We start from the raw sequence: 11,863 nt of genomic DNA on the forward strand, positions 1-11,863 counted from the left end.
TTAATTTAAATTAATTAAAAAAAATAATGTGTTGAAAAATGGAAATTAAAACATTAATTTGATAATCACTTATGGCCTAATTTGTGTAATGTAATGTGACTGTTTGCTATTAAATCAACATATATTTCTTCCCATCCAATGACTGTTTCTCTCGATCCGCCCCTGCTGAAAGGGTTAAACAGCCTTCTCATGTCAACAACATATATTTACGTGGAAACAATGAGTATAAAAACAGCCAGAGGAATACAGTTAATAATGGTCTACTGTACGTCCATATCGTCCTCAGTTACTTTCGGCAAGGACATACTTTTTTTGTATTTTAGAAACGACAACTTTAACCCTTGACTCTCACTGATGCTCAGTCAGTTAAGATAACGCAAACCACCGTTAACATTGTACGTTAACGTTACGTTACTAGCTACAAGCTATTGAAATATAAGTCCAGAGTTAAAATGAGTATGGCTAAACTGAACTGTGGCTCATAACAATTCACAGTTCAGTTGGTATTAACTCATGTTGTAACAACTGTATTGACATCATTAAGCAAACAGACATCTTTAAACACACATATTCTGAATGGAGTTTGGTAACAACCGTCTTCAAACATCAGAGAAAGAGCCTGTTGTGGATCAGATAGCTCATACTTACCAGATCGCCGCCCCCCATCTTGAAATATTCGTCGTTTCAGTTCAACAAAAATGGAAATATGTCCTTAAAACTATAAAAGGTGGAACATCAAAAGTTGCTAGAGAGCTAGCTAGAAAATGGAGCCACTGAGGGTTGTGTGAGATGTTTTATGTGTTTCCTGTTTTGTATGATTTGCTTTCCGGTTCCAGCTCATGCTGCCTTCAGGTACCCGTGGTAAGGATCTGATACTGCCATATTTCCATCGTGAATAAACAGTCAACGATGTGACTTGTTTTGGTCGAAATTAATAAAAATGAACGCTGTGTCAATGTTCGTGTTTTAGTGGTTGTTAATTAGTCACACAAACTGTATCACACAATTAAACACGCGTTTACCACCCGTCTGTCGAGACAACTTTCTGCATGGGCCATCCATATGTTTCATCTCTGAATTCTGACAGCCCCTAAAGCAAGCATCCTGACCCTGAACGCAGCAGTTTATATATAGTTTATGGCTTCTGGCCCTTATAAAGAAAGCAACTTTCACTCTTTGGACATAAGTTATTAAACATTTTTAGTTTAATACATTTATGTGTGTTGTATATATATATATGTATGTATGTATGTATGTATATGTACACTGCTCTAACCCAGTTGCCTAGCCATCACAATTTGGCCCTTGTCAAAGTCGCTCAAATCCTCACTTGTAACACCTCAACTTTGAAGACAAAAAGTTCACTTGCTGCGTAATATATCCAATGTTATTCACTGTCAGTGCTCACAATGTTATGGCTGATTGGTGGATATACAGTGTTTGTATCATATATTAGATATTACTGATATATGATACAAACATTTACAGGCTATATAAATAGCAAACTAACTACTATTACTACTACTAATGAATAATAAAAACAATAATGAGAATTATGTCTGCTGTTGTATTTGAGTGAAAAATGAAACTGCAGAGAGTATTTAATAATGAACAGACCCATCTGTTAAATAAAGATTCAACATGAACACAGAATATAGGTTTTTTTATTTAATAAAGGACAATAATAGATTAAATACAAGTTATCACACCATGATACTTAACTTATTAAACGTTTTAGAACTTATTTCATTACAGTCAACTAAAACATTTACTACAGCAACCAATTTAAAAAGGTTGTCCATCTTGTTCTAATGACCAACATAAAATACTATCTATAACAACATCAACAAAAAATAATAATAATAGTCAATACACAATAATTGACTAATGTTTAAGCAATGTCTTCCATTTTTTATCTTCTATACATAAATACAGCAATCGTGAGCCTCCAATAAGCTCCCTAATATATATAGAAATCTCAGCCTAATGTCTGTGATGGTTTACATACATCCTAATAGTGTTTTTAACTGTAAAGCCACTCACACTGCTTGCTACAGAACTATTGATCACATAATATTGATTATGAAAGTTAACTATTCAAAACAAGTAACCTAAACAATTTCTGATGCGTGTTGTTCAAATGCATTTTGTTTTATTTACTAGACTGCTAACAGTCTTTCTCTGCGTACTAATTCAGAGTCAAATGGTTGTAATGTTAAAAAAGAGTTTTCTTTATTTGTCAGAGTCAGCGAACGAGTTGTTATTTAAAAGTGTTGAGAGATGAGCCCCTCACACATTCTTTGTTGATGATTGGGACTACAGCTTGATCCGACATGCAAATTCAAGATTTTCTTTTACAGTAGGAAAAGCTGTATCAATGAATTCTTTTTGCCACTTGGGGGCAGCGGAACAAGCTGATAGTGACATATTAGCACTTTAAAAAGACATTATAGTGAGCTGGTTAACAAACTGTCACCTAATTACACATCCAGCAAACAAAACAAAAAGTTGGCATTCGTCTGGAGTTGTGTTTGGCCAATACTCTCTCTCCTTTTAGCTCGCTTTGGTCTTCATTGAGTGATAATTCTCTGTAAGTTCATCACTACAACCGAGTAATTTGATCCTTTGTTAATATGAAAACATTAATTAGTGCAGCGTTAAATCTTGAGTCCACTGGAGTAAACTACCTTTCTGGAAGTTTCGTTAAACACAGCAGCCTGTAGTGTTCACATGGTGGATCTGTGGAGTCGTGTTTATTGTTTATTGCATTTTGCAACAGAGACCAAGTTTCATTGGACGATGTCCAGCCTTGGTGATCATGACGCTGAGCTTTATCTTCTTGTTCTTACCTGCCAGAGTCGACGGCGTCACTGTCCTCAGCCACTCATTTTTTATGTTCAGTTAGTTGTGAGTTTATGTTTTTCACATCATTGTCACACTTAATGGTTGTTTGCATTGTTGCTTTCCATTTGGTAACCTGAACCAGTGTTCACATTCTCCTACTGTATGATCATTCTCATTAATTAAGTGTTTTGCCACCAAAACTATGGTGGTGACAGAAACACACTATTTTTGTAAATAGTAGTCTTTGTAGTTCATGAAACTCCCATTTAAAAAATATTATATCATATTATTTTATATTATATTATATCATATTATATTATTGTGTCAGCATTATGAGAAAGCATGATTGTCTGTTGTACTTTCATTTTACTTACATACCAACATACACACACACACATTTTTGTGGTAGGAACCGTCAACTATCCATATGGATACTGACGTTAATAAAACAAGAAAATGCTGTGTTATATTCCAGTGTCTTATCACAACTTGCACTGTAGACTACACACATATGGTGCCAGTGTGAGACAAAAACAAAATATCACTGTTTCCTTTCTCCGTTCAAAAGCACGCTGCCTTCGAAACTGGTAAATTAAACTGTGTTGGAGACAAACATTTCTCCAACTCTTCCAGTAACACACTTGATTCATTTAATTGTAAACAAGTTAACAAGCCACCTTCAGTTGATCTCATGCCAGTCTCTTGCTCTACTAGTAGTAGTGGCTCTAGCAGCAATCCAGCAACAAGCTGCAGCTTCAGCTTGGTTGCCTCCTTAGCCACCTTTCACTTTTAGTAAACAGAGGAAAGCTCTATCCACGGTAAAATTCCTGTTGTTTTTTCTGTGTGCATTTAGATTATCACTGAGCTAGCCCTACTTGTTAATTCACAGGACCACAGACGAACACTTTCTGTTCCATCTGACTTTCATCAGTAAAAGTTTGTCCAAACCTTTTTCTATTCTCTATTCTATCGTAAAACTATGACACCTCTATGACAAAGAGGGGAGCAAGGTAAACCTTTAACTGCAAAAATTCACTGAAAGTGATGAAATTAGCCGGACTGCCCTGTCACGCTGGAGACTGAGGGGTCTGTCTCACATTTCAGCTTCAGTGGGGGCTCTGTGGTGTCAGACGCAGACACATGTGAGGATGACTGAGGAGGTGTGGGTGCATCAAAGCCCTTATCCATCCTCCCATCTCCATTCACCCTCTCCTCCCCATGTCCTGGTGGGGACTCATGTGTGCGCATGTGCTTGGCCAGGTGGTCATTGCGCATAAACACTCTAGGACATAATGCACAGCTGAACTTCTTAGCGCCAGTGTGGGTCTGTAGGTGGCGCTGCAGTTCATCAGAGCGTGTGAATCTCTTGCCACAGAAGAGCCAGTTGCAGACAAATGGCCGGTCCCCGCTGTGCCATCGCAGGTGAGCCTTCAGATGGGAGGTCTTGGCGTAGGCTTTGCCACAGCCGGGGATGTGGCAGTTGTGCATGTGCTTCCTCCTGCTGTCGTCAGTGCTTTGGCCCAACTGCTCGGCATGGACGCAGTTAGGGCAGCGACACACAGCCTGGCCGGCACCTCTGGAAGAGGAGCGGCGCTGGGGCTTGGGGCGGGCTGAGACAACGTTCTCCTGTGGTTCCTCCATGGAGAACGGCTCTTGCTGCAGCATTTCAGGGGCCAGTGGCTCCATCTTGAAGCCATCCTGGGGGAAGAGGTGGGATGAGTGCGAGGTGGGAGCGTGCTGAGCTGGAGGCAGGGTGCACAGCTGCGGGTCAGAGCCGTAGGGGCCTAAAGAGGACTGTAACCCCATTGAGCTCCCTGGACTCACTGAAGGCAAGCCTACACCCTGCCCCGTCTGCAGGTCTATCCAGCTCCCTGGCTGGACATCCCTGTGGAGGTCCCACCAGGATGGCATGTTCATGTCTTCTGAGCTGCCACTAGGTGGTGCTGTCCGTAACCAAGGCTCGTAAGGGTGGGCCATGTGAGCAGCTGGTGCAGGTGCAAGACTGTTGATGAGGTCAGCCGCTGAAAGTGTTGTTCACGATCTTCTGGTTAAAGCTGAGAGGATTACCACATGATGGGATGGCGATGCATTGAAAAAACCTGCAGAAAGAAAGAACAAACAGTTATCTCTTCAAATCAGGTATCAGCTCAGCCTTCTTTCTCAGTGACTTCACTAAACCACATGACTTTGAAGTCCTGAGGTCATTTTTTTTCCAGGCTTTGAAATTACTCAGCTTCTGCTGATCTAACATTTTTGTACATCAGAAGTGCAGACACTCAGGCCTAAATCCCCCTGTCTACAACATTTAAATAACCAACCCCGAGCACACCTCCTTCATCGCCATGGATACTGCAGTTCTCACGCTGCGTGGCCGTGGAGACAGAAGAGAGGGGGAGACAGACATGTCCAGGCAGAAACCTGCCACATGCATCCGCTGCCAGGTACTTCCCATGGAGGACAGTCAAAGACAAGCGCAAAGAAAACAACATCATTGGCCCTGTGCAGAGGCAGCGGGGGGGGCGAGAGTGAAGGGGAGTGTTGACAGGAGAGCAGTTTGGTAAAGGAAGAAGTTCCAGGGAGGTATGGCTGCAGGCCAAAGTCTATTTGTACGTCTCTGAGGTTTTTGGAGATGAATCTTGGCAGACAGGAGAACCTGTTTTTTATAAATCACACATGATTTACAACAACAGCCCTCCAGGCAAGTTACAAAAGGAGCCCCGTAAAACACCCCGCCTCTTACACACTGGCGGCAGAAAGCATCAGCAGTTGCATACTGACAGCATTCAGGAGCCTGAGAATGGGAGTCCAACAATAACATGAGAACAATTACTTTATGTATATAATTATGGGCACACGCTCTGAAACAGCATCCTGTCCCGAACACACTCCAGATATGTACACTTGTGAACATCTCAATGGTGTCAGTCAGCAGGAGGAGGGGCTATGATTTCCAAAGGTGACATGAAGCTTGTTAAAGTCAGACAATTCTGTGGAAATTTATGACAAACTATCAGCCTGCAAGACTTGTGCTTGGCTCCAAACATGTCCTAGCCCCAAACAACTTGTTGACTTCCACCACACCCCCATCCTGGAACATCTACAATTATCTTTACAGCAGGAAACAGTAAAGTAGTCTGAAGCTTTAGAGGTATGTTAGTCTTGAGATCACTTACTGTGATCACTTACTGTGATCTCAAGACTGATACTGATACTATATCTCATACTATATCTGACTGCACAAGCTCGCCCAGAAACAAGCGGTCAAGCTTCAGTGGAAGACATACACATCTAATCTCCAGATCCATTCGCGACAGGCAGAGCGTGCACATGGTTCAGCATACAGGGGTTGTCACTCTGACTGACAGTGGACGATCTCCTCAGTAGATCTCAATTTGTTGAGTCAATACGGCCAAACCAAGAGGATTACACTTCCCCCTCAAAGGTTCAGTCAAACACACTCAGAGATGCTTTCTAGTCGCAATGAAATCGTAAAGCAATTAGTTTGGAATTCTCTAATGAAAGGTCTGGTGTTAAAGGTCAAGCTGATTTATTTCACTTCGGCCTGGAGCCAGAGCTGCTCTGTAATTTTTTGGGAATGCAACTCAGATGCACGGCGGAATGGTCCCGCCAACTCCGCTCCCACTGACATGACCGTAAACAAACGAAGACAGCAGCAGCCTCCTCTGTTCGCTAAAGTGCTGGGAGCGCTACAAGCTCCTGAGGGAAACAGCTGGTATAGGGGGGCCCCCAGGCGGACAGCAGTCTGAGAGGAGGAGGAGGATGGTACAGAGCAATGACAGAGCTGTGGTCATAAAACCTGCCCAACCAAGACCCAGCACAGCCCCCGGTTTACAAGCCTGCCAACGGGAAGAGGCACGGAGGGGGAATTTTTAAAAAGCAAGTGCAGTGTTCCTGAGTTTTAACATTTTTTGCACGTTTTGTTCTCACAAAGTTTATCTGTAAGCCAGCGTTTATGATCTGAGAGCCTAACGATTAAACCTTTCCAACATAAGCTGCCCCTTTTTAAACTATTAACCTGCTAATCTGCTGGTTTACACTGTTGCATTGATACATTCTTAAATCCATCTTCCAGAATAATTTACAGACCCAATTTAATTCTCATTTTAACCACCACAGGTCTCCTATCCTATCTCATCCCAGATGTGGCACAACAGTTAAATCAGTAACACTGACTGTCTGTGGACTGTCCAAACAAACTAGTTTGGGTCAAATGTCATCCACAAGTAGTTTTTTTTAACCTGCTTGGGGGACAAGATAGGTGGAGAGGAACACATCAGTTCAACAGGTGCCAGGTCATTTGTCAGAGGAGCGTACCACGAAGAGTTTCAGACACTTTCCTATTAAAATCAAAAACCTTTTGACCTTTGCTTAGTGCCCATGTGTGGAAAACTGCTTGACATCAGCACAAAAACTTTAAATATGTTGAAAAGAACTTCTGTAATGACCAAAGTCTGACCACAAACCTGTGAAGAATCTGCTGGGTACAATAATAAGGAGGAATAAACTTTATTTTTGCACATATAAGTGATTAGGTCAGTGACATATTAATGTCCTCTGTGCATCAACAGTATGAGTAAGTGTAGGGATAGTTGAGATATGGATGACAGCTTTACATCCTCAGTGATTTAGGAGCATCTGTGTGACAATGATTCTTACACAACTGCGTAAAATCTCTGCTTATTTTACTTCAATATCTACGGCAGTTCTCGCGACAGTAGCTTTTAACACCATTTTTGTATCTTTCCATCTCTTCTGAGTGCAACCAAAAAACTGTTTCACATCTGATTTACAAAGTTCAGAGTGGCCACTAACAGCCACTGTACAATAAGTGGAAGCATTTTTTATATCAAGTTTGGTACTCAGATTCTCGAATAAATTCACACAAGTCTCAAAACAGACTGCAGTTTTGTTTATTCAAACACTGACCTGCAACAGGAATCTCTTCGAATATAATAGTGTGCTCATTTGTGTTGTTTCAGTATTTATGTTGTAATGAAGATTAAATATCAAGCATACAGGTGGGATTTTATTTAAAATGAGATGTACAAAATGGGACACAAATTGAAATTTGATTTACTATGAAAACTGTCAAGATACGTATTGAATACAGTGGTGGAAAGTTACTAAGAACCTTTATTTCTGTACGTACTTCCGTACATTAGAAGTACTGGTTAAATATTTCCATTTAATTCTACTTTATACCGTATATATAATATATTACCCTTTAGTTTTATTTAACAATTACAATAACTTTTAAAATTTTACATACGAGACGTATGATCAGTTTAATTAAAATTATGCATCGTTATTATTTAAACTACCCAACAGTATATAAAGTAGTTAAGATTAACTTTATAGCCACTTAATTTAAAACATCAATAACAATGAGCCCATAATATGATAATGTAACACAGACAAATTTTTATTTTTGATTCTCTGAGTACATTATGTTGCTAATACTTGTATGCTTTTAAATTTTGAACATATACTTACATAGCCTACTTGTATTTTACTATTTACTATTTTACTTTACTTAAGTAAAGGATCATGTCCTCCACCACTGCGTATATATCTTATTACGACTTGCATTTGAAATACCACAGTTACGCCATGGTATTCTGATTAAAAGCCTTTCTATGCAAACACAGTAATGTAAACTCAAATCAGACTGTACAGATTGATATGCAAACACATTAACACAATAATGGATATTATTGAATCCCATCATGTGCACCTCCACTTTAATAATTAACCTCTGAATCTTAAGTCAAAATATTCTTCCTCTCTTGCATTTAGTGTAGACGACCACATATTTGTCTTTTAGTGTCGATTCTAGGAAATCTTTCATTATTCTCCAGTTTTAATCAACCACAGGGTTCCCGGGAATAATTCTACAGGAAACAAATCACAGCAGTCTACTTTAAATAAAGGAAACATTTTTAACAGGAAAAAAGGAGAATAATAATGACATTAGAGCAGAATTTAAAATGAACAGCAACAACCGGTGTCACCAGTTTTTCTCAACAGCATTATTGTACAGCTTACAGAAGAATTCTACAGGTATGATTCCCCATAATTTGTCAATTACTTGCTTATGAAACTTTTTTTTTATTTTAAGAAGGGAAAGCTTGATAATTATTTTATCTGAGTACATGATACATCCCATTGAAACTGCCCCTCCACGCCAACAGGTCAGAGTGTTGAATCTGTGCTACACAAATCAATAATCCACACTTATCTTTTATTATTATACCTGAAAACCTGGACTATATAGTCATATATTTCATATATATATTCATGTTTTATCCATGTGGCCAATATTCAACTTTCTTAACCACATGAATGCTTAAACTTTTCTCCAAAATACAGGACAAGAATTCAGACTTGACTTTTAGGTTTAATGCAGCTGGTATGGCCCCTTTTCTAGAAGATTTATGTATTTTTTATTTCTGTCTCCAAGTTAAAGGAGTTTTAGTATGTATAAAGTATGTTGTACTAAATCTGTTTATTTAGACTTTTTCTTGTCTGCTTTCAATATGAAATTACTTTGTATGTGTATCGACTTCCCTGTAGATGAATTGAAGCCTATAGGATGAGCCTATAGTCATAAATGATGAATAAAGTCATTTCTAGTAAAGATAATTTAGCTTATTTATGGTAATACAAACAGATAAGTACAGCTTACAGTAGGTCGCAGACAGTGATAGTAAATTCCCGAGTTACCTGTGGAGCTGCTGCTGTTGTTATTTTCTGTTTGGAATAAATACACCTTGGTTGGAGAAACTTAGTCTCAGTTCAGCTCTGCTACTTCTTCCCTTCGTCGAAAAAAGTGCACAGAAAGATAATATCCTCATCATATTTCATCTGATTTTCTCCATCGCAGACGGTCCAGGTGAGGCAACATTGGCGTTTTGGCGCACAGGTAAGCAGCGTTCTCAGGAGTGACAAACTTTATGATAGGCTGTGCGTCTTCAGTCCCTCCAGGCTCCGCCCTCCCTCCCTCCGCCGCTGGGTATAGTCCCCCTCTGAAGACGCGCCCTCCTCGGCTGCAGGTGAGGACAGGGCTCGCTTTGGGAAAACACGGGGATCAGTGGGACAGTCTGTAAGACCTAATTGTTTCACAGTGTGGTCAGGGGACCTGCGGTTGTCTCTGGCAAAAGAGGTTCCAGTTTTAACCTTCTGTTACATGTTTGTATTTAAATGTGCTCAAAATGCCCCCCTCACTTTATTGATATAAAAATTACACATTAATAAAAAGAAAATTGCTAATCATAATCATAACTATCTGTTAATGTTCCCATCAAACAGCAGACACTTCAGTTCAGTCCAGGACATGCATAAAACCATGTCGTTAATGTCAGTATGTTATTTTGCTCTGGAAGTAAGTAACTAGTAACTAAAAACTAAAAAGTGTAATTGTTGGAGTGGAAACACAAGTTTCTGATTTGCCAGTGCTAATCAATTAACCAAATCAGCCAGGGTGCCAATGGCATTTTTGGTCGCCCCCAATGTTGACTCCATGGCTACGGCCTTGAAAAGAAATACTACTGGTATAGTTTTTCCAATAGACATATGAGTCTATGGTGGAGAATAGCCTACGTTTACATTTAGCTTTCTTAAATACGATACTGAAGTGCAGTTCTGAGGTACTTTACTCACTTTACTTTCTACTCCACTACACATTTTGGGGAAATATTGTACGTTTTACTTAACTATGTTTATTTGACAGCTGTAATCACTAGTTTAGGTTATGATGTTACATTGATAAACTTCTAACATATACAGTCATACATTATTATTGATCAGATTAACCCAACAGTATAGAGCTTTGATTCTGACCCAATAAGACCCAACACCAAAACCCCCAAAACAATTGCCATAGGCCGGGGGCGGGTCGGGCTTGGACAGAATTAGATTTCTTTTTAAATATATATTTTATTAATAATAATTTACACCTAATGCACAATGTAGTTAACTTTAGATTGTAAACTATTTAAATTATTTATTTATTTCGGCTTCAGGTCGGGCTTGGGTCCAGAACTCTTTTCATGTGGTATTGCTTCTTTTACTTGATTCTTATTTCACTGCTCTCAACAACGTAAGAACAAAAAGATCCAAAGAACAACATTAAACAGTGGGGTCTTTAAACAGAGATCATGTAAGAGTTGAAGTATTCCTGATCTGCACCAGCTGGAAACTCTTTTATTCATCAGGATGTATATAGATAAATATAATAAAGATTTAGTTAAAAGAAAATTGTTTTTACAGCTTTTTTTTTGCATTAAAGTTATTGATCTACTTATTAGCTTTTTCAACTTACTTTCTTTAGTTTTTTCCTATTCCTAGTCAACCTTCAGAGTTGATACCTGGTCAGTAAAGTTAATGATAACAATTACTTAATTTCTACAACACTTTTCTTTCAAAACTACAAAGCATTTTATCATCATTAACAAGGCCCAGAACCCCAAGTGACACTCCTTTTGGTTTTTCTATCCTGCACATTGTAAATATCTTTCATGTACATCTTTTTCTCTTTATCTTTATCTTTATTTATTTCTATTTTTAAAAGTACTTTTAAGATTTTTATGCACCAACACACGAAGGCAAATTCCTTGTATGTATAAAAACTTACTTGGCAATAAACCCAATTCTGATTCTGATTCATTTGGGGAACCCAGCAGCTCACTTTGTAGGGTGTGCACCCAGTGTACTAAGGCAGAGTCATCACCGTAGCGGCCTGGCTTAAATTCTCTTTCTCCCTCTCTTTCCTGTGGATCTTAGGCTGTCACTATCCATTAAAGGAGGGTTCGAAATTAACCGCGGCCTGAAGACCCAAGTTTTATCCCCCCACAGGAGTTTAAGTGGCTTCACATCAAAGGACATAATGTACTGTGGTGTGTGACACCGGTTTCATCAACTAGCCTCAATTTTTGGGCCACCATAAACGTACTTTGACCACCAAATTTCGGGGCTTGGCAGCCCGTGGGGCCAATGCCTA

The 11,863-nt window shown here is 39.3% G+C and overlaps 2 protein-coding genes across 3 annotated transcripts in view; both read right to left on the reverse strand.

The window, feature by feature from the left end:
- The window catches only part of cwc25 (CWC25 spliceosome associated protein homolog), a gene marked incomplete in the record, with an annotated part of 4,037 nt that extends 3,232 nt beyond the window's left edge, over window positions 1-805 (reverse strand). The window contains 1 exon segment of the mRNA XM_035661074.1: window positions 649-805. Within this exon segment, the coding sequence (XP_035516967.1) occupies window positions 649-666 (18 nt within the window).
- Window positions 806-1,711: 906 nt separating this feature from the next.
- On the reverse strand, window positions 1,712-10,011 carry sp6 (Sp6 transcription factor). 2 transcript variants are annotated; one of them, XM_035659426.1, is made up of 2 exons: window positions 9,589-10,011; window positions 1,712-4,943 (listed from the first exon to the last, which is right to left on the reverse strand). In XM_035659426.1, exon 2 carries the CDS (start codon window positions 4,819-4,821, stop codon window positions 3,895-3,897), a length of 927 nt encoding a protein of 308 aa, XP_035515319.1. In that variant the 5' UTR covers window positions 4,822-4,943; window positions 9,589-10,011; the 3' UTR covers window positions 1,712-3,894. The 2 variants fall into 2 exon arrangements, with proteins under 2 accessions (XP_035515319.1, XP_035515318.1); XM_035659425.1 differs by lacking the exon at window positions 9,589-10,011 and adding an exon at window positions 5,174-5,299.
- Window positions 10,012-11,863: the final 1,852 nt, after the last annotated feature.

Source organism: Morone saxatilis, unplaced genomic scaffold (assembly GCF_004916995.1).
Source record: "Morone saxatilis isolate NCDOM2014 unplaced genomic scaffold, NCSU_SB_2.0 Contig17, whole genome shotgun sequence".
NCBI classification, from domain to species: Eukaryota; Metazoa; Chordata; class Actinopteri; family Moronidae; genus Morone; species Morone saxatilis.